The following is a 23,539-nucleotide window of genomic DNA, read 5'->3' on the forward strand; positions in this document are numbered from 1 at the left end:
TTTGCTGCATCCCAAAGAGTTTGGATTGTTGTATTTTCATTTTCATTTGTTTCCATATATATATATATATTTTAATATATTTTTATTTTTTATTTCTAGGAGAGAGAGAGAGAGACAGCGTGAGCAGGGGAGGGTCAGATAGAGAGAGAGTCACAGACTGAAACAGGCTCCAGGCTCTGAGCTGGCAGTCAGCACAGAGCCCGACGCGGGGCTCGAACCCACGAACCGTGAGATCATGACCTAAGCGAAAGCCGGACGCTTAACCGACTAAGCCACCCAGGTGCCCCTGTTTCCATATAGTTTTTAATTTCTTCTCTAATTGCCTGATTCGCCCATTCGTTCTTTCGTAGGGTGTTCTTTAACCTCCATGTTTTTGGATGTTTTCCAGACTTTTTCTTGTGACTGATTTCAAGTTTCATAGCATTGTGATATTAAAGTGTGCATGGTATGATCTCAATTCTTTTATATTTATTGAGGTCCAGTTCCATGCTTAGACAACTTCTAACCTGCACATACTTTGTGTCTTCGGCAATGAGATAATGCAAACTCAGTGGTTGGTAACTGATTTTCAATAAGGTGGCAGAAAACTTTCCCAATAGGATCATTTAATTCTTTTCTGAAAGAAACAATCAGGTGTTCTTGCTTTTCTTATAATTCTTTCTAAAACCAGATCTATGGTGTGGGGATTAGAAATTGCAGTGGTATAATGGTACACGGGATCTAACAGGGAGAAAGCTCTGATAGTAGCATTTGCTCATTTCCATTGTGTAAATAGCCTCACCATGGCTAATCTCAAGCTACTAATGGCTTAACACCTAGTACCCAAAATGCTTGAATATTTAACAATTGATACTCAAAAGCTGGCAACATTAGGTTCCAGCCTATCACAGAAAATGAGGATGTTAGTTAAAGTGAAATAGTTAGTAGCTTTCTTTGCTAGATTTTTCATTTCAAAAATGCATATACTGGGCAGAGTAAGACTCACTGAATACCCAATGTCTGGATATTTGGTAACATTAATAACCAATCAAAATTGCACTTAATTCTATCAATCTATGTGTGTCTCTACCTACTGATTGAGTGGGAGATTGCCTCAAAGTATTTATAAACACAAAATGTGCAGGAAAAAGTTGTATATTTGAGGTAAAGTTGAATTGTGGTAAATTTAATTTAATTTAATTTAATTTTTTACAATTTTATTTTCAAGTAATCTCTATACCCAACGTGGGGCTTAAACTTCCCACCCTGAGATTAAGAGTTACATGCTCTACTGACGAAGCCAGTCAGGTGCCCCTGATATTTCTTGTTTAAAAATATTTTTGCATCTTTTTAATACTTTTACCCTAGAATCTTGAAAAAACTTTGCTCGTATTAGATGGTAGATTCTACCATCTTTTAAAAGGCCACAACTTTAAGAACCTCCTCTGTAACATCGCAAAACCAGTCAAAAGAGGCACTAGACCAACATGTAGCACAAATTCAATTAATCGTGTTTGCTACTCATCTACAAAATGGCTTTCAAAACAACAATAAGAACAAAATGTCTTTCGAATGTTTTACAGTTCAAGTTCTTCAAAACTGCTGTTATACCACAAAATCCAGGTCACCAAAAGTAATGACGAAATACATGGGAGACAAGAGGAGAGAGTAAACAGCAACTTGCCAACAAACTTGAATTCTTTTCCAAAGAACTCCTGGTTGTTGTAAACTGGTTTTATAAGCCACTTACCTAGGTAATAACAACATTACTTATAAGACAAAATAATTATAGAAGAAAGCAAATCCTACTTAGTTTCCAATTTTCCCTCTTGTTCACTTCAGTTACGGTAAGCAGATATGGCATTTCCACTGGTACACGTCCATCCTCACTGTAAATTTCCAAAGAAATTGGATATTGTGTAACTGGAAACTTAAAACGAGGAACCTAAAATGCAAATTCCAAGAATGAATGTCAATTTGGACAATTCAAGACCAATTTCATTTACTGGTAAAGAGTGAATAGATAGATTCTCCAAGAGTTTGGCCGTTCTAAAATTTTTTTTTAATGTTTTATTTATTTCTAGGAGAGAGAGAGAGACAGTGTGAGCAGAGGAGGGTCAGAGAGAGAGGGAGTCACAGACTGAAACAGGCTCCAGGCTCTGAGCTGGCAGTCAGCACAGAGCCCGATGCGGGGCTCGAACCCATGAACCGCGAGATCATGACCTAAGAGAAAGTCGGACGCTTAACTGACTAAGCCACCCAGGCGCCCCCAAGAGTTTGGCCATTCTAAAGGACATGTGCCTCTCAGGGTTTCTGCCTTCTCAGGGCATGAAAAACAATCTGTCTTATAGTGGAATCAATGTGCAGTCCACAAGTAATACACAAACATTGTGGTAACAAAATTCATGACTTTCTATTGGTCTTATTCAGGAATTGTCTATGACGGTATTCAAACATTTTTGGCTAACCCACATCTCAAACCGCACTGCATGAGTTGGCTGTTGGCCACCTCTCTTACACCTGTCTCCCAGCCAGCCATGATCTTTCAGCCACACTCTTTAAGCTCAGGCTCTGGAGTCAGAGCTGAAATCTAGCTCTTTCACATATTGATGATGTGATCTTTGGCAAATTACCTGGCTTGTCTGTGCCTTGAATTGGAGATAAATCATGGAGAATGCTTAGAGCAGTGTTTAGCAGATGGTAAATGCTCAAGAGATGTTACTATAATTCAGTGAGGGGAGAATCATAGGGGTATATATAACAATCCTCACAATTCACTGAATGCTAACACCATGCCCAGCATGGTATTAAGTGATTTTATCTTTATATAAAAGATTTTATAAAAATAAAATCACTTAATATAATGCTATAGATAGAAGATAGATAGTCTATAATGCTATTATATAGTCTTACAAGGCCTTGAAATAGATCTACTTGAAAGCTATACTAAGTGGATATTTAACTTACCTATTGCAAACATCAATATCCATTTGATATACTTTTGAATGCTTTGAGACTAAAATAGTTGACACAGAACCCATTCTTTTAACCAATGTACTATACTGTCTTCTATTTTGTCACTGCTACCAGACTGAACTCCATGATTTCAAGGACTTCATCTCCCATATTCCCAGCACTGATACCCATAGTCCCAGTAGTGACACTGATATACACATTTTTTAATGAATCAATATTCATTATAATCTAGTGTAATGTAGGACATGTTACAAACTTTTCATACAGTACGTGCATGTGTGTGTATCTTCATAAGAATCTTGTGAAATGGACAGTGTAGTATGGGTATTATTCTATTTTATACAGGTGGTTAATTAACTGGTTTAGGCTCATTTAAATCCAGGTCTTTCCAGCTCTGTGTCCTATTTAATTCTATGACATACTGAGACATTTCTTTGTCTTAACACTCATGTTTAATCAAACTGCACATTTCAAAATCTTATTAATATGAAAGCATTTGTCTTCAGGTAATTAAGAATGATCTTACCTTTTCTTTGCAGTCTGAGAAAGCAACAGCATGTGAAGACTTCTGATCATTTGTACAATTACACTCTTCCCGAGTGGACGCATTCGCGCACTGTTTGAATTTACCAGATTTCTGCAAATAGAATACAGGTTGACTTGTTTTTTGTGTGGCAGGCTTTTTGCCAACTGAGTTAATGTTCAGTAAATATTTGTTCCCTGAATGCATAAAGTCACTGAGAAGTTAATAGGGCAAACATATCCATTAATAATGAAGTAAAAGTTCATTCTCTCTACTGTTTTTCAATTCTCTTTTTTATTCACCTCCACTGTAATCTTTATTATTTCCTTCTATCTGCTTACTTTGAGTGATCCTATATTATTTTAATTACTTTTTATATATAGGAGGACAAATCAATTCATTTTCTGTTCTTCAGGTTATTTATTATTATTTTATTTTTAATATTTTCTTACTTTGAGAGAAAGAGAGTGAGAGTGAAGATGAGTGGGGAATGGGCAGAGAGAGAGAGAGAGAGAGAGAGAGAGAGACATAAAATCTGAAGCAGGTTCCAACTCTGAGCTGACAGCACAGAGCCCAATACAGGGCTCGAACCCATGAACTGCAAGATCATGACTAGAGCTGAAGTTGGACGCTTATCTGACTGAGCCATGCAGGAGCCCCTTCAGATTATTAATTAATACAAATTTTTTCATTATGAACTTTAGAATAATCCCATTTTGTTTCCCTCAAACGTACCCTGGTAGTTTTGATTGTAATCGCACTGAATGCAGTGTGATTAATCGGGCGAGAACGGAGCTTTTTAATGGTGAACCTTCCCATGAAGGACATAAGACTTTCTTAGGTGTCTTATATGTGCTTCACCTAAATCATACAATGTTTTTCATACCTGCCTTGCACACAAGTTTAGATTAAATTCTACATCTGTTATTGTATGCAGATGAAGAGGGGGTTGTTTCGTTATTACTTCTAATTAATTAGTACAGATATATAGGAACGTTACTGATTTTTCTTTGTGATCTGATATCCTTTGGACTACATTAGTGATAATTATTATTCATTTTAATATTTCTTCAGTCATTTCTTCCATGTTTTCTAAGTAATTATATGTGGAAATGGTGAGTTTTGTCTCTTTACAATATTTATACCTCATTTTTTGTCACGTTGGCTTTGTTTGACCCTACAGAACAAAATAAAATAGAAGCCTTAAAGCATGAATGCTTCTACTATTGAATTTTATATGTTTTCTAAAGTCTTCTCACAGACTTTATTTATTAGATTGGGTGGTATCACTTCTATTTCTGGTTTACAGATATTTATTCAGAAGTGAACTTTACATTGTATCAAATATGTTTTATGGCTTCTGTCGAGATTAGTTTTCCTTCACTCCATTTATAAAGTATATTATTTTAATATGTTTTCATATGCTCAAACTTTGTCACCTAGGAGAAACCCTATAGTCTCCTGATATACTAGTGTTGGTGTATTCCTGCATTTGACTTGCTGGTAGTATTTTATTTAGGATTTCTCACAAGTCAGACTAGACAGATTTAGGGGTGGGTGAATTAAAGACCTATGTGTGTGTGCACATACTATTTTCCTCTTGCATTTTTTGTGTTTTTTAAATTTGAATGATTTAAAGTTATAGAATGAGAGAGTCTTAATACTGAGAAACAAACTGAGGACTGATGGGTGTGGGGGGCGAGGGGCGTGATGGGCACGGAGGAGGGCACTTGTGGGGATGAGCCCTGGGTGTTATATGGAAACCAACTTGACAACAAACTATTTAAAAATAAATAAAAAATAAAAAAAAGTTATAGAATATGGACTGTATTAAGCCTTTTTGGAATTCATGAAGACTTTATTACAAAGTAAGCCATCGCTTTGTAAGGAGGTTCCATGCGGACTGTGTGGAGTGCGTATTCTCTGTTTTTACCCAGACACACTGGCTGGGTTCCACACCTCTCAGTCCTCCCGAGCCACGGAGCTCTTTCCCATGACTGCCCTTGTGATGGTGGCTTCTCTCCAGGATGCTCTCTGTCTCTCCCTTAGCCTCTTCCACACCCTGCCTTACTCTTTCTTTTTTGGCTCACCCCCGCTCCTCTTTCAGTCTGACCCCCTTGAACTAGATTATATGCTCCTGACCCACACTCATTCTGTGTGCTTTGTGTCTGTTTCTACTACTTGGCTGTTTTAAACTTAACGATAAGTAAGGATCGACTGGGGGATTTTTCTTTAATGCAAATTTTAAGACTGCACCCGTAGTTTCTGATGCAGGAGCTATGAGGGACGATGGAGAAAGCTGCATTGCAACAATATGCCTAGATAATTCGGCTTCAGGTTATGCATGGCCATATTGCTCAGAAATGGTATTTAATTTGCACAACTTTTTAGTTTAATTCCTTTTCTCCTCCATTACATTAAAGATCTATAAAAGTATCTGTTTATCTTGTTTGTTGCTGTATCCTCAGAGAACATCTGTTTGTACAGTAGCTGATCACACCAGAAACACTGAAATGAATATGTGTTGGCTGCACTGCACAAAAAAAGTACACTAAAAAATTACTGATTTAGCTGTAACTTAGATACATTTACTATTCAAATCGTCAGGGAATCCTGAAAACCCAAACAAATTAAGGATTTCTATGTAAATATAGTAAAATCACATTTCAGTAGTGGAAGCTTGGTTCTAGTGACACTACGGGGTTTATCTTTAGAAAAATGGGGGAATCAAAGAAGAACTCAGTATTATAGCTGATCATTGCCTGGCATCCAGCTCCTTCCACCAAAATGCAAGATTCAACAAGAAGTCAACCTCCTCATGTGGTATGTGTATAATATATAGGCACAAATGTGTATTACTGGCTTGTCCAACAGTCTTAAAGCACTCCTCATGTCTGGCGCTGTTCTGGGTGCTAAAGATGCAGCAGAGAATGAGATAGATTCAGGGGCACCTGGGGGGCTCAGTCAGTTAAGTGTCCGACTTCGGCTCAGGTCATGATCTCACAGTTTGTGGGTTCGAGCCCCGCGTCAGGCTCTGTGCTAACAGCTTGTAGCCTGGAGCCTACTTCGGATTCTGTCTCTCTCTCTGTCTCTCTCTCTCTGTCCCTCCCCCACTCATGCTCTGTGTGTCTCTCTCTCTCCAAAATAAATAAACATTAAAAAAAATTTTTTTTAGAAAGATAGATTCAAATCAGTAGCAACAACCCTGACTTATATAGCTTACCTTTTTTATGAATCATGATAACTGAAACAAAAGAGTAAGATCTATAAAGTTGTAATAAGTGCAATAAGAAACAATAAGGGAGAGAAGGGGCACAAAGGATGGGTGACAATGGAGGTGGGGCTTCCAATTCTAAATAGAGTGGCGAAGGCAGGCCTCACAATGATGGTGGCATTTAAGCAAAGACCTGAGGATGGTGACAGAGTGCGCCATGCGCTCTCTGGCAGAAGAGCATTCCACACAGGGATTTTTTCAGCTGCAAAGGTCCTGAGCTGGAAATATGTCTGGCATATTTGAAGAACCACGCGAAAACAGATTAACCCAGGGAAATCAGGTCAGACACAATGTCAAGGCCAAATCGTGAAGGACCTAATAGACCACTGTGAGAATTTGACTTGACTCTGAATTGCATGGGGTGACAAGGGGGAGCTCTGAACAAAAGAAAGAACCGTTTTGTGTTTTTGCCTATGTGTGCGTGTACATACTTAGCGCACGCGGCTGTGGAATGGATGCGGATGTCTGTGCATGCCTACAGGCAGGGAGGTGCGTGCCCCATCACATACTCTTCCTCTGAACCCACTGGTTTCTCTCTGTTCTTTCTACTGTGTTCACCGCACGCTCCAGCGGCAGGGTGCTGCTGGGTTTGGTTGCTCTCTAGGAAGAACCTTGGCAGCACTTTAAATGTGCCTGGTTTGGCTCAAACAGTCTTCTTTCCTCGAGGTCAACCATTCATTGCACTATGCTGGACATGAAATGGGCCTGGGGGCTCCTTTCCTTTGAGGAAAGGCACTCTCACCCCACGTATCCCTTTGGCAATACAGATAGGAACAGGGAGCGGCCAGGAGAAAGGGGTCCATTTAGGCTTCTTGGCTTCAAAGCCACATCTAGCAACAGCAGTGAGAGGAGAGGGGGCTATAGGAAGGGGAAGAGAACCAAGGGAGTCATGGGGCGCCTGGGTGGCTTAGTCGGTTGAGCATCCGACTGTCGCTTAGGTCATGATCTCGCGGTTCGTGGGTTCGAGCCCCGCGTCGGGCTCTGTGCTGACTGCCAGCTCAGAGCCTGGAGCCTGTTTCGGTCTGTGACTCCCTTTCTCTCTGACCTTCCCCTGCTCACGCTGTCTCTCTCTCTCTCTCTCTCCTAGAAATAAATAAAACATTAAAAAAAATTAAAAAGAACCAAGGGAGTCCTCATAGTAATAATAACAGCGCTGACATATGAGGGCAGGTAGAACAGCGTTTAGAATGCACCTTCTCAGTTAATCCCTGCAGTTAGGTCCATCTGTAATTTTGCTAAATGATTTCTCAAATTCAAATAAGTGCTGGTTTATACGTGAAAAAATTCTTTACCTTTGACCTAGGAAACAGATTTCTCGGTATGGGTTTGCTAGGGTCTGCATGGTAAAAATTATCTGTGAGTGGAATGGCAATTCCCATATTGGATGGAGGCCTATAGTTGACCTGTAAATGATCAAACAAAGAAAACATGTCATTCATTATTATTTACTAAGTCTTTAATTTAAAAATCTTGATTTTCCATAAAAGCATTCAAAGCAAATATACAGATTTTTAATTTTTGGTTCTGGGTATTAGAGTCCATTTCTACTCCCTCTGCACTCCCTACAACTTATTTTTCTGGAATTTTGACAACTGCAACTCATGGTAATAGAACTGTTTGGGACTTGTAAAACAAGTGAAAAAAATGCCAGTCGGTAAAATAGCTATCATAAAACAAATGCAATAAAGTTTCAACACTTTATAAAAATCTTAGTGGTGTCTTTAGTAAATAAAACTTCAAGTTTGGTTATTTGTTTTGTCAGAGAAAATGATAAGCAATAAGTTAGTCAGCAAAGAATAATAATATATGTATTTTAAGGTGTCACAGAATTCTGACAAGGCACAAATTAAAACTATAACTACATCAAAATGGAACCAGTAAGGTATCAGCCCTAAACAGGGCAACATAATGACAAATCACTATATATTACAAAATCCCCAAGATTTTGCCACCGTAATATAGCATAAAATGATTTTTTAAATGGTGGCACTGAGTTACCAAGAAAAATCATTATTCCAGGAAGTTCTTGTATTTTAGAAATAAATAATAATCACATCTTCGAGATGACAAGAAATTTGAAAAATAACCGGGGTGTTCTGAGTATCTTAGGAAAGAAATGCTAAGACAAAATGGCCAGCCAATCACCCAAAAGCAGTAGGTCACTCGTGCCCTTATAACAACGTGCTTGGGTTTCTTACCGGCAAAGTTTTGATCATATTGAAACCCTGACTATCTTTGTGAACGCCACTAATCCAGTCTTCCGGTGGGATAGTTTCACTCGGAATGTGATGCATAGATTTGAGGTAACTGCAGCTGTTTTTCAACATTGGTATGACTGTTGTGACCAAACACTCAGTAGATGCTCCCCAGACAATTAAGGCCAATGAGGTTGAACCCTGGAAATATCCACGTAAATGAAGGTTATTTAAAGTAACTGTTTAGACTCAGCTGTGTGCATTCAAAATTTGTACATTGAATCCCTAACCCCCAGGCTCTCGGAATGTGGCTGTTATTTAGAAGCAGGGCCTTCACAGGGGCGCCTGGGTGACTTAGTCGGTTAAGCGTCCGACTTTCGCTTAGGTCATGATCTCGCGGTTCGTGGGTTCGAGCCCCTCATCGGGCTGTGTGCTGACTGCCAGCTCAGAGCCTGGAGCCTATTTCAGAGTCTGTGTCTCCCTCTCTCTCTGACCCTCCCCTGCTCACGCTGTCTCTCTCTCTCTCTCTCCTAGAAATAAAAAAAGAAGAAGAAGAAGAAGAAGAAGCAGGGCCTTCACAGAGGGGATTCAGTTAAACTGAGGTCGTCAGGGTGTGCCCTAATTTGATATGATGGTTGTTCCTCTAACAAGAGGAAATTTGAACACAGACACATGCAGTGTGAAGACTGCGTAAAGACATGGGGAAAAGATGGCCGTCTACAAGCCAGGGCGTGAGGCCTCAGAAGAAATCAGCCCTGCTGACATCTTGATCTGGGACCTCCAGCCCCCACACCCATGAGAAAATAAACTTCTGTGGTTTAAGACTCCTAGTCCGTGGTATTTTGTTATGACAGCCCAAGTAAACTAACACACTGACCAATGAAAGACTATACAAAGAGAGGGGCGCCTGGGTGGCTCAATCGGTTGAGCGTCCAACTTCAGCTCAGGGTATGATCTTGTTGTTTGTGATTTTGAGCCCCCACATTGGGCTTTGTGCTGATAGCTCAGAGCATGGAGCCTGCTTCAGATTCTGTGTCTCCATCTCTCTCTCTTTCTCTCTCTCCCCCTCCCTGCACATGGTCTGTCTCTCTCTCAAAAATAGCAAAAAATATTAAGAAAATTAAAGAATATATGGAAAGAAATAGAAAAAGGGTAAAAATAGAAATAGAGAGATGTGTTTAACGACCATAAAGATCTGTTTGAGAATAAAACATAACAGAAAACACTTTCTTTTCCAGGAAGAAGTACACTGCATCCTAACAGCTGTGAGCAACACAGGAAATGAGAAAGCTTATGAAATAAACACCATTATTTCCCTCTACTCAGACTAATGATGCTTCTCCCCTTCACTGACGAGCACCTGGAGATTTGCTTGGATAATGTGAATAAAATAACTTCTACTGGTATTCATCTTGAAAAGAAGATATACACTTAGCAATTGCTGTAGTTCACAAAGATATGTTTTTAGTAGGAATTTATGCACAATATGTGCGTTTGAACCTTGAACACATTTTGTTGAATATTCAACAAAATTGAAAAAAATCTGTTTGAAATTTTAAAGTGTTTTGGGAATTTAAAAAATGTAGAAATACTAATAACTATAGTGATGTTGTAGACTCTGTACCTCTGTAGCCATTAAACATGATGTATTTTTAAAGTTGTACCAAAATACATTGGACCAGAATCTAAACAGAATTCATTCTACTATTAAAGAGACTATGGTTGGGGTTGGGGGAGGCACAAGCTAAATAAGAGACAAGGAAGCAAACAAAAAGAAATCCAAACTGTTGGACATTCTATGACACAACTGACCTGATTTCTACAATTCAGGGGCAAGGGAAGAAAATAGACTGGTACCTGCCTTTGGACAAAAAACACTTCAGAGAAAAAGAATCACGTGCTGTGCGAATCTTGTTTGGATCCAAATGCAAACAAAACAATTATAAAAATATTTTTTTAAAAATGGGGGATGTTTGATTATGGGCTAGGTTTTGGCACCCTATAGATGCCAAAAAACTAGGTTAAAAAGTTTTAGGAAAAACAATGGTATGACAATAGTTACGTGAGAGAGAATCACATATTTTTTTATACATGTATATTGAATCATATAAGAAGTGAAATGACATGATGTTTGCTTTCATTCTAAAATATCTCAAGACTATAAACCAAAAACCACAGGCTGGGGGAGGGGGTGATGATAAAACAAAAGTAGCAATGTCTTGACTACTGTTTGAGTCTTAAGTACATGGAAATTCTCCTCGTGTCTGTATCTGAAAGTCTTCATGATCAAAACAATTTTGGAATACGTAGAGAAGTATTTAGTGACTCAAAATGATTAAGCCACATTGTTAAGTGGAAAGGGCAAAATGTTCAAAGTGTATATACAAAGCTCTCCCAGTTTTAGGGGGAAAAAGAAAAGAAAAATACTGTCAGTTTATAGCGACTGAGGATTTTCTACATGCCAGACATTGTTTTATTTTTTAATTTTTTTCACTTTTATTTACTATTCAGAGACAAGGGAGACAGAACATGAGTATGGGAGAGACAGACAGAGAGGGAGACACAGAATCTGAAGCAGGCTCCAGGCTATGAGCTGTCAGCACAGAGCCTGATGTGGGGCTTGAACTCATGAACTGTGAGATCATGACCTGAGCTGAAGTCAGACCCTTAACCGACTGAGCCACCCAGGTGCCCTGACATTATTTTATTTTTTAAAAAAGATTTTTAATGTTTATTTATTTCTGAGAGAAAGAGAGCAAGCGAGTGAGAGCGTGCATGCATGAGCAGTGGTGGGGTAGAGAGATAGGGAGACACAGAATCTGAAGCAGGCTCCAGGCTCTGAGCTGTCAGCCCAGGGCCCGATGTGGGGCTTGAACTCGTGAACTGCGAGATCATGACTTGAGCCGAACTCCGAGGCCCAACCGACTGAGCCTGTAGACATTGTTTTACATGTCCTACTTGAATTATTACATTTAATTCTCAAAAACAACCCTATGAGGTAGGTTTTATCATTACCATCGCCATTTTCTAGATGAGGATACTGAGCCATGGTAAAGGGACCTTCCCAAGTTCACAGACAGTAAACTCTATACCAGTCAGTCTTCCCCAAAACTCACTCATTCACCCTCTGTTCTGTAATGCTACATTGCCTTTTGCCAATTCCCAAATGTTAAAAGTGCTTAGTCATTCTTTATAGACAGGATTATGTGTGATATTCCCTCCTTTTCTTAGTTAATAGTCTAAGTTTTCCATAATTAATAGATTTTTTTTTTTTGGTAATTAAAATCTTACTTGACGTAAAGCGTTGCTAGCTGCAGAAATTTTCATTAAATAGCTATCAGTATCATCAAAAGAGCCTTCAGTCTTAACTTCTAACAAATTTGGGTTTCCAACAATGACATTCAGTAGCGGTATTTCAAGTGTTCGAACACCTATCGAAATAAGGCCAAAGGTTAAAATTAAATCATTAGATGTCAATTATACTAAAATATCGATATCTATATGTATTTATCTCTCTCAATATAGATATATTTTTTCCTGGAAATTAAACAAAAAGAAAAATATTAAATCATGAATATTTTATTTTTTATTTATTTTTTTAAATGTTTATTTATTGAGAGAGAGAGAGAGAGAGAGAGACAGAGGACAGGGGAGGGGCAGAGAGAGAGGGAGAGAGAGAATCCCAAGCAGGCTCTGCACTGTAGGCACAGAGCCCGATGCAAGTCTGTTCAAGAACTGTGAGATCACAACCTGAGCTGAAATCAAGAGTTGGACGCTTAACCAAATGAGTGACCCAAGTGCCCCATAATCATGAAAATTTTGGACAATTTCACAATGGCAGACTAATCAGGATTCTAGAACATCTACAGAATCTATTATGAAGGATGCGTAATGGGCACAAATACAGTTAGGAATTTATATAGAGTTAACTTTGATGGTTCTTAGAAAAATTTAACTTTGCAAATATTTTCTCACAGAAATATCGCTCCCCTCCACTTCTCGTTCTTCAGCCAAGTTCTCGAATGCATGGAAAGTCACTTGGACAGTACTGGTCACACTGAAAGGGATGGCTCAGGGAAGAAACGGAAGGGTGCACACTCAGTTAAAAGAGCTGCCAGCCACTGTTGCCAAAACAAAACTAGGCAGTTAACACACCACGACAGGAGACCAGTCTCTGCCTGCAGGCCACCTGCTTGCAATCACTCCATACCGAGAAATTTAATAGAAAAAGAGATTTGGCTGACCTCTCACTTCCATCCTTACTAATCAGTAAGTCAGGGCTGAGAAGCAGGAAATGAGTAGCCTGAAGTCTCATCTGCGACAGTTTCCCTTAAACCAGAGTGATCTGGCCAGTGCTTCCTAAACTATCACTGGGTATTCTGTTAAAATGCAGATTCTGATTTAGCAGGGTCGATGCAGGGCGCTGAAGTTCCACATCCCCTCTCAGCTTTATTGAGGTACAACTGACAAACAAAACTATATATATTTAAAGTGCATAATATGATGATTTCGTGCATGTATATATACGTGTGTGCGTGTGCACATGTGTGTGTACATACACACTGTCAAATGATCATCCCAATAAGTTAATTACACACCCATCACCTCACAGTTACTTTGTGTATGTGGTGAGAACATATAAGATCTACTCTGTTAGCAAATTTCAAGGATACAATACAGGATGATTAACTATAGTCACCATGCCCCAGCACTCAGTCATTTTACAATGAGAAGTATCTACTGACCAACATCTGTCCATTTCTCTTTTACTCTCATACCCCTGGCAACCAGCATTCTACTCTCAATTTCTGTCAGTTAGACTTTTTACAAATTAGACTCCACATCTGAGTGAGATAACACAGGACTGGTCTATCCCTATGTGGCTGATTTCACTTAGCATGATATCCTCCAGGCTCATTCAAGTTGCTGTAAATGGCAGTATTTCCTTCTTTTTTATGGCTTAATTATATTCCATCGTGCACACGCACACCATGTTTTATCCATTCATCCATCAGCCGAACCTTATGTTGTTTCCGTATCTTGGCTACTGTAATGTCACAATGAATATGGGAGTGCAGATCTCTCTTCGAGATACTGATTTCATCTCCTTCAGATAGACACCTAGAAGTAGATTGCTGGGTCATATGGTAGTTCTAAAAATTTTTAGGAACTCCCATACTGTTTTCCATAGTGGCTGCCCCAGTTTACGTTCCCACAAGTAGTGCATGAGGGTTCCCTTTTCTCCACATTCTCAGCAGTCCTTGCTATCTCTTGGTTTTTTGATACTAGTCATTCTAACAGGTGTGAGGTGATAGCTCACTATGGTTTTGATTTGCATTTTCCTAATGATTTGTCATGTCGAACACCTTTTCATGTATCTATTGGTCCTTCATATGTCTTCCTTGAAAAATGTCTATTCAGGTTCTTTGCCCATTTTTTAATTACATTACTTCAGATTTTTGTTTGTTTTTGGTATTGAGTTGTATGAGTTCCTTATGTATTTTAAGTATTAACCCAACCCCTTATTATATATATGGTTTGCAAATATTTTCACCCACTCTGTAGGTTGTCTTTTCACTTTTCTGTTGGTTTCTTTTGCTGTGCAGCAGCTTTTTAGTTTGATGTAGTCCCACTTGTTTACTTCTGTTTTTGCTGCCTTTGAATTTTGTGTCAGATCCAAGTCGTTGCCAAGACCAATGTCAAGGATCTTTCTCCCTATGTTTTCTTCTAGGAGTTTTATGGCTACAATATTCTAAGACAAAAATCTAGGTGAATTAAAGACCCAGAAATTTAACAATATAAAATTAAAACTCTAAACTTGTGCACAGTGAGTCCTAGAATCAAGGAGAGGATTCTAAGGGTTTCAGGGGGAAGCTTTCTGCAAAATTTAAGTCCACAATATTGATTGAAACAGAAATAGACGTCCTCCACTTTTTTCCCAAAGGCTGTAATTTTCATTTGTATAAATTGTATTTGGTTCTGCTTTTCAAATGAGCTCTTTTTAAAAAGCAGTGTTTTGTCCTCTCATCATGGTTCATATGTTTTGTCTCTTTGAGAGTTTTAGGTGTATTTGTTTTATTGTGTCTTTCTGATTTTTCTATTATCTCAAGTTCTTAGAGATTAAGTCTCAAGTTCTTGGGGAGAGCTTGTGGACTCTCTCTTACGTTAGGTCGTTTTCTTACATGGTTTTAAAATTCTTTTCCTTGGGGTGCCTGGGTGGGTTAAGTGGCTCAGGTCATGATCTCATGGTTGTGAGATCAAGCCCTGCATCAGGCTCTATGCTGGGCATGAAGCCTGCTTGGGATTCTCTCTCTGCCCCTCCCCTGCAAATTCTCTCACCTCTCTCTCTCAAAATAAATAATAAAATAAATATTTTAAATTTTTTTTAATGTTTTATTTATTTCTATGAGAGAGAGAGAGAGACAGCGTGAGCAGGGGAGGGTCAAAGAGAGAGGGAGTCACAGACTGAAATAGGCTCCAGGCTCTGAGCTGGCAGTCAGCACAGAGCCCGACGCGGGGCTCGAACCCACGAACCGCGAGATCATGACCTAAGCAGAAGTCGGACGCTTAACCGACTAAGCCACCCAGGCGCCCCAATAAAATAAATATTTTAAAAAATAAAATTCTTTTCCTCAATTCACATTTAATGGGTGTTGATTTTTCCATGTAAGTTATGCTCCCTGGGTTATGAAAGTATTTCTATCACGCTTGCCTATGCTAGGGCCCAGGTGTTATGATTATTTCTCAGCTTGGGGTTCCTGCAACTGACGTGTAGTCTCTGGGGATTACACAGTCTTGGAGTTTGGAGTTTTTACAGGAGATCTTTTTTTCCACTTTGAGTCTCAAGGAGATGATAACCCCCTGAGTTCCCTCTTTGGTTTGCTGGTAGAGTTTTCATAATCCTCTCTTCATTATTTAAGCTGTTAGTTTTACTTAATTGTCTTGGTTCCAACCTCCTACCACAAAGTATATTCTACCAATGCTTGGGCATTAAAATCTATCCATCTGTCTCTACGGCCTATATCTGAGTCTCACACCCTTCAGGGAGCCACAAAATAGCCAATTTATTTGGCTTTGAGTTTCCTCTTAATTTTTGGTGATGAGCTTTTCTTCTCTTTTGCTCCCTTCCTTATATCTTTCCCGCTTCTCTTTCTAGCTCAGTTATTAACTAAAATTTTTGTTTTATTTTATTTTTCCAGTATGCCATTTCTCCATCATCTTTAATAAGTTTCACATTATTAGGGCACCTGGGTGGCTTAGTCGGTTAAGCGTCCGACTTTCACTTAGGTCATGATCTCGCGGTTCGTGGGTTCGAGCCCCGCGTCGGGCTCTGTGCTGACTGCCAGCTCAGAGCCTGGAACCTATTTCAGAGTCTGTGTCTCCCTCTCTCTCTGACCCTCCCCTGCTCACGCTGTCTCTCTCTCTCTCCTAGAAATAAATAAAAATATACATATATAAAAAAAAAACTTAAAAAAAATTAAGTTTCACATTACTTTTATAATAAATAAATGTCATGGAAAAGTATAGAATTCTATTTTAAAAGCCTTTGGAGGGGGGCTTAAAATAAATGCTTGAAATAATTACAACAATACCAAAGTAATTAAAAGGTTTTCTTTTCGGAGGACAATAAAAATCTAAACTAAAATCTTGTGTAAACTGGGTCTGGTAACTTAATTCATTTTCCTCATTTGCAAATGAGGATTAAAATCTAGCCTTTTAGAGTTGTTGTAAGTCATAAAAATACATAAAAAGAATTTAGTACAGAGCCTCACACACGGTAAGCAAGCATTCTGTTGTTAGAAGCTCATACTGTTATTAGAATACCAGATACTATGTAAGCCAAAGGTAAAGGAAATATCAGAGTGTATATTTTATATTCCAGAAAAACAACATCTCCTTTAGATGTTTCCCAGTAAAAATAAGCTTACCTTTTGTATTAGGGATGACCTTAACTTCTACAGTATAAGATTTCCCCAGGTCAATGTATTTCAGGACACTGAGGGATAGGGAATCATCATGTTGTTGAAACCAGTAATTACATGGTTTTGCATATATTTCCCACATTCGTCCATTCTTGTGCCCAAGGTTGTATAAGAACCAGGAGTCTTTTGGGAAGGTCATATTATTGAGTACTGTTGTAGGCATGGTAGCAACTGCTATAGCATTCTTGTCATCTAAAACATTTATGATCAGGAAGCTGCTGTAACCAGGAATCATCACCGTCTTCTCTATATCCAGATCTTGAAATGAAGAAACAGTACCTGGAGCTGAAATGGGAATCATTTATTATAAAATAAAATAGCCAGTGTTCTCCAAGCATACTGGTGGACATAACTGGTGAAACCACAATTTGAGTTTTTAAACTATGGTCTTAACCAGAGAACACGTTGGACAGATTCTGAGGTCAGGATTCAAATTATTTTCTAGAACGTGTATCACAAATATGTCAGGCACAAACCTATACTTTAACCTTTATTATGAAACTAGTTCTATAAAATCCTCAGCGGAAAAAAACCCCACCCGCATAGGGCTAAATAATGATTAGACGGCTGATTTCTTTACTATAGAACTGCCAAGAGCCTTAATAATTTAGAATCTTTCTTATGATTCTACAAGAGAAGGATAACATACCCAGCGACTCCCCAATACCTAAAGGTGTGCTTATTACATAGAAGATCCTCAACAAATATTTGCTGAGTGGATGAATAATTGATTGTTTAGGAAGATCATGAAGATTTAAAAGAAACTAGACTTTAGGGCAGGACCATGAGGTCCTACCATCATGTAAGGAATGGGAAAGGAGAAAGATTTCACAAAGTAGACGAAGCAAGGAGTGGAGAAAAGCCATAAGCAAGGATGTGCAGGGAGCCAAACGAAGGCTATTTCAAGGAAAGGGCGGTCATTACAATCAAGTAATGATAGGTCTTTGAAACATAGGTCTTTGATAGGACATGAAACATACCACCACCACCAATATTCTCCTTATTCTGAAAAAGTAAAGAGAAACAGTCAAAAGAGACCCTCACAGTTCTCTATCACGTACACATGATCTAATTTCTCCGACTCTAAACAAACCAACGAAAATCCTTTCCCACCTTTCCTCCGACTGCCACGTAATCTCTCTCCTCCCCTTATAGCAAAATTCCTCAAGACAATTCCCTTCATTCACTGTCTTCAATTCCTCTGCTCTCCTAATGTTTAGGACCTAATCCAACTAGACTTTCATCTACACTACTACACCCAACAAAAGCTTTTGTCAGTAACTTTCACACGGATCTGCTGGTTAGTTTTCCTTCCTCATCTGACCTGAACTACTGGTTCCCTCCTCCTCCTCCTTCTTTTTTAAAAATTTTAATGTTATTTATTTCTGAGAAAGACAAACAGATTATGAGCAGAGGAGGGGTAGAGAGAGAGGGAGACGCAGAACCTGAAGCAGGCTCCAGGCTCTGAGCTGTCAGCTCTCCTTTCCTGACCTGTTGGAATGCTATGGATTGCATTTTAGGCTTTTTCTTTCCTTATTTACACTCATCTTCCAGCTGTGTCATCTGGTCTCATAGCATCAACTATCATACATGTACTGATGGCTCAAGTCTCTCTCAGGTCCAGATGCCTTTCCTGAACTTCACCTTTGCCTTCCTAAATATGAACTCTTTTCTCCACTTGGATGAGTAACAGACGTCTTAAATTTAATATAATCTCTCACCTGATTACCGCAATATTGAAACTGATTTCTCTTGATCTTTCCTTCTTGAACTCTCTCCATTACTTACCCAGCATATTCTCAACACAGGAACCAAAGTGAACTTGTTCAAATCTAAGTCCAGTCATGTTACTTTCTGTATGAAACCCTCCAATGACTCCCCGTTTACTCACAATAAAATCCACAACCTTACAGTAAACTATACAAACTTTGGCTTTCTATCTACCACATGTAATCCTTGGAATAGAAATATCCTACTTAACAGTGATTTAAAATCATTTTAGTATGCAGGTACCATATGTTTGCACGTATAGGTGGATTAGGAGGAACTTAATGGAGGACCATGGGGGAGAAGAAGGGGAAAAATAGTGGGGGAGAGAGAGGGAGGCAAACCATGAGAGACTCTTGAATGCTGAGAAAAAACTGAGAACTGATGGGGGTGGGGGGGAGGGGAAGGGGCTGGTGGACATGGAGGAGGGCACTCGTGGGGATGAGCACTGGGTGTTAAATGGAAACCAACTTGACAATAGACTTAGAAAAAAAGAAAAAAAATTAAAAATTCATCTTAGTATGTAGGGCAAAATCTACATGGACGTCTTTCTTTTTGAACTTCCTATTTTTTTCCCCACTTCTCCTGAATACTGTTTAAGATGAAATAACATTATAGGCATAAATGAAAGGCACTAGTATTGGTGAAATATTAATGAAATTATAGCTAGGTCTTATAATATTAGAAACCAAAACTTCCTCTAGGAACCTGAGTATGTAGACCAGAAGATTGTCAATTGGATGAATTTTGAAACATACTGTTTTATAAATAAGCATGAACAATCCTCCTTAAAAAAGTAATTCTTCATATTTTTTTTTTAGCCATCAGAGATGTGCTGTATTATTATACTTACTTTGTGATTGAAGAGTAAGTTTATAGGTGGCATTTCCAGCTTGAGTAATGGAAAGGGAACTAGACAAACAAGAGCTCTCATTCTCTTCTTCTATTCCGAAAGGGTCTATCACTTCCGTAATAACAGAGGACAAAAATCCTTCAGGAGAGCTATGTTGTAACACCTTTCTTATATAAGCCATTCCAGTTTTCCTAAAAACCAAACCAACAAACAGCAAACCCATCTGGGTAAAACACTGGTTTAAATGAGCAAGTTTGTGAAAATATGATTTACAAATATATAACAAATGGCTAACAAATGAATATTTGATTATCGTTTATTCAACCTCACTAGCAATCAATGCGATGTCAGCTATAGCAACTGGATACAATTTTTCACCCATCAAAGATTAGCAGAGATTTTTATTTTTTTTTTAATATTTTTATTTATTTCTAGGAGAGAGAGAGAGAGACAGTGTGAGCAGGGGAGAGTCAGAGAGAGAGGGAGTCACAGACTGAAACAGGCTCCAGGCTCTGAGCTGGCAGTCAGCACAGAGCCCGATGCAGGGCTCGAACCCACGAACCGCGAGATCATGACCTAAGCAAAAGTCGGACGCTTAACCGACTAAGCCACCCAGGTGCCCCATAGCAGAGGTTTTTAAATGACAGGGTTCAGGAGTGGCAAGAATTGAGTGGAGATTAGCACACATCCACAACTGATGGTTTATAAACTAGTGCAAGCTTCCCAGAAAGCAAATTGATGTTATGCATGAAGACCTCTACCTTTATTTCTCCCCCTCCGATTCCATTAAGTCTACTAACAGGGCTCTATCCTAAGGCAATAACTTGAAACACAGAAAAAGAAAAAAAAAGGTTTCCACACAAAGATGTTCATTATGGCATTATGATGAAAGTTAGAAATAAGAAATGCTAACAATAGGATAATTAAGTAAATGATAATACATGATCTAGTTAGAATAGATGTAACTATTCAAATTGTATTTAGAAAGTGTTTTTAAGTATATAAGGAAAGTGGTCATGTTCTAATGTCTAAATGAAAGAAGTAATGTGATCCATGAGCATGGGATGTTTTTCCATTTCTTTGTGTCCTCTTCAATTTCTTTCATAAGTGTTATAAAGTTTTCAGGGTATAGATCTTTTACTTCTTTGATTCCTAGGTAACTTACGGTTTTTGGTGTAATTATAAATGGGATTGATTCCATGATTTCTCTTTCTGCTGCTTCATTATTGGTACATAGAAATGCAACAGATTTCTGTACAGTGATGTTGTATCCTATGACTTTATTGAATTCGTGTATTAGTTCTAGCAATTTTTTGGTGGAGTCTTTCAGATCAGAAGAATAAATACTGTTAAAATGTCTTTACTATCCAAAGTAATCTACACATTCAATGCAATTGCTATCAAAATAACACCAACATTTTTTCACAGAGATAGAACAAATGATCCTAAAATTTGTATGGAACCACAAAAGATTCTGAATAGCCAAAATAATGTTGAAAAAGAAAAGCAAAGGGGGAGGGGGCATCACAATTCCAAACTCCAAGCTGTATCACAAAGCTATAATCATCAAGAGAGCATGGTACTGGCCGAAAAACAGACACATAGATCAATGGAACAGAGTAGAGGACCCAGAAGTAGACCCACAACTGTATGGTCAACTCATCTTTGACAAAGCAGGAAAGAATATCCAGTGGAAAAAAGACAGTCTCTTCAACAAAAGGCGTTGGAAAACTGGATAGCGATATGCAGAAGAATGAAACTGCATCACTTTCTTACACCGTACACCACATAAATTCAAAATGGTTGAAAGACCCTAAACGTAAGACAGGAAACCATCAAAATCCTAGAAGAGAACACAGGCACCAACTTCTTTGACCTCACCCACAGCAACTTCTTACTATACACATCTCCAGAGGCAAGGGAAACAAAAGCAAAAATGAACTATTGGGACTTCATGAAGATAAAAAGCTTGTGCACAGAGAAGGCAACAATCAACAAAGTTAAAAGGCAGACTGCAGAACAGGAGAAGGTATTTGCAAATGACATATTGGATAAAGGGCTAGTATCCAAAATCTATAAAACTTACCAAACTCAACAGCACAAAAATAAATAATCCAGTTAAGAATTGGGCAGAAGACACTTTTCCAAAGAAGACATTCAAATGACTAAGACACACATGAAAAAAAGCTCAACATCATTCATCACAAGGGAAATACCAGTCAAAACCACAATGAGATACCTCCTCCCACCAGTCAGGGTGGTTAAAATTAACAACTCAGGAAACAACAGATGTTGGCGAGGATGTGGAGAAAGGGGAACACTCGTGCACTGTTGGTGGGAATGTAAACTGGTGCAGCCACTCTGGAAAACGATTTAGACGTTCCTTGGAGAATTAGAAATAGAACTACTCTATGACCCAGCAATTGCAATACTAGGTATTTATCCAAAGGATACAAAAATACTGATTCAAAGGGGCACAGGTACCCCAGTATTTATAGTAGCATTATCAACAAAAGCCAAATTATGGAAAGAGCCCAAATGTCCATTGACTGATAAATAGATAAAGAAGATATAATATAGATATAGATACATATACAGTGGATTACTCAGCCATCATAAAGAATGAAATCTGGCCATTTGCAACAATGTGGATGGAGCTAAAGTGTATAATGCTAAGTGAAATAAGTCTATCAGAGTGATTTCACTCATATGTGGAATTTAAGAAACAAAACAGATGAACATATGGGAAGGGAAGGAAAATTAAATAAGATAAAAACAGAGAGGGAGGCAAACCATAAGACACTCTTAACAAGAGAACCAACTGACGGTTGATGGAGGGAGGTGGATGAGGGAGGGGCTAGATGGGTGACGGGCATTGGGGTGCCTGGGTGGCTCAGTCGGTTAAGCATTCGACTTTGGCTCAGGTCATGATCTCACGGTTTGTGGGTTCAAGCCCCGCGTCAGGCTCTGTGCTGACAGCCAGCTCAGAGCATGGAGCCTGTTTCAGATTCTGTGTCTTCCTCTCCCTCTGACCCTCTCCTGCTTACGCTGTCTCTCTCTCGCTCAGAAATAAATACAAGATTAAAAAAAAAAAAAGATGGGTGATGGGCATTAAGGAGGGTACTTATTGTGATGAGCAGCCAGGTGTTCTACATGTAAGTGATGAATCACTAAATTCTACTCCTGAAAACAATACTACACTACATGTTAACTAACTTGAATTTAAATACAATCTTGGAAGAAACAAAAAATAAATGAAAGAAGAAAAGTGAAAAATGGTAATTAAAAAAATTAAAAATGCATATTTAAAAGGATTAATTGGTAACTCATCAAAATGTTTGCAGTTGTGACCTCAAGTTTATCTGACTCCTAAGAAATTTTACACTGAGCAAGTACTTTATAGTAAAGGGAAAAAAATCCATTTAAAAAATGTTCACTTAGGATATCCACATGTAAAAGAAAAAAAAAATCTAGATGCAGACTTTACACCCTTCACAAAAATTAACTTGAAATGGATCACAGACTTAAATATAAAATGCAAAACTACAGAACTCATACAAGATTGACATAGGAGAAAATCTACATGACCTTGGGTATGGGGATGACTCTTCAGCTATAACACTGAAGGTATGATCCATGAAAGAAAAAAATTGATAAGCCATACTTTATTAGAATTAAAAACATCTGTTCTGTGAAAGACATTGTCAAGAGAATTAGAAGACAAACCACAGACCGAGGGGAAAATATTTGCGAAAGACACATCTGATAAAGGAATGTTACCAAAATAAACTGTAGAGAAAAAAAAAAGCAGCCGTTTTTTTCCCCCTCTAACTCCCTAGATTCTGAACCTGAGGCCCTGGAAATTAAACTGACAAAAGACAGATTACCAGAAGAAAACAAATAGAGTTTATTTTTTTTAATGCTTACTTATTTATTTGGGGGGGGTGATAGAGAGCAAGCAGGGGAGGGGCAGAGATAGAGGGAGAGAGA

The 23,539-nt window shown here is 38.5% G+C and overlaps 1 protein-coding gene across 1 annotated transcript in view; it reads right to left on the reverse strand.

Annotated features, from left to right (window-relative positions):
* The window catches only part of CATSPERB (cation channel sperm associated auxiliary subunit beta), a 120,003-nt gene that overhangs the window by 11,569 nt on the left and 84,895 nt on the right, over window positions 1-23,539 (reverse strand). Inside the window, exons 19-25 of the mRNA XM_039232511.1 lie at window positions 19,550-19,740; window positions 16,876-17,214; window positions 12,239-12,378; window positions 8,951-9,148; window positions 8,045-8,155; window positions 3,482-3,592; window positions 1,789-1,924 (exon numbers count right to left, since the gene is read on the reverse strand). Of these exons, the coding sequence (XP_039088442.1) occupies window positions 1,789-1,924; window positions 3,482-3,592; window positions 8,045-8,155; window positions 8,951-9,148; window positions 12,239-12,378; window positions 16,876-17,214; window positions 19,550-19,740 (1,226 nt within the window). The remainder of the gene's footprint in view (window positions 1-1,788; window positions 1,925-3,481; window positions 3,593-8,044; window positions 8,156-8,950; window positions 9,149-12,238; window positions 12,379-16,875; window positions 17,215-19,549; window positions 19,741-23,539) is intronic.

This window comes from Hyaena hyaena, unplaced genomic scaffold, assembly GCF_003009895.1.
Source record: "Hyaena hyaena isolate Hyena2069 unplaced genomic scaffold, ASM300989v1 scaffold_67, whole genome shotgun sequence".
NCBI lineage: Eukaryota > Metazoa > Chordata > Mammalia > Carnivora > Hyaenidae > Hyaena > Hyaena hyaena.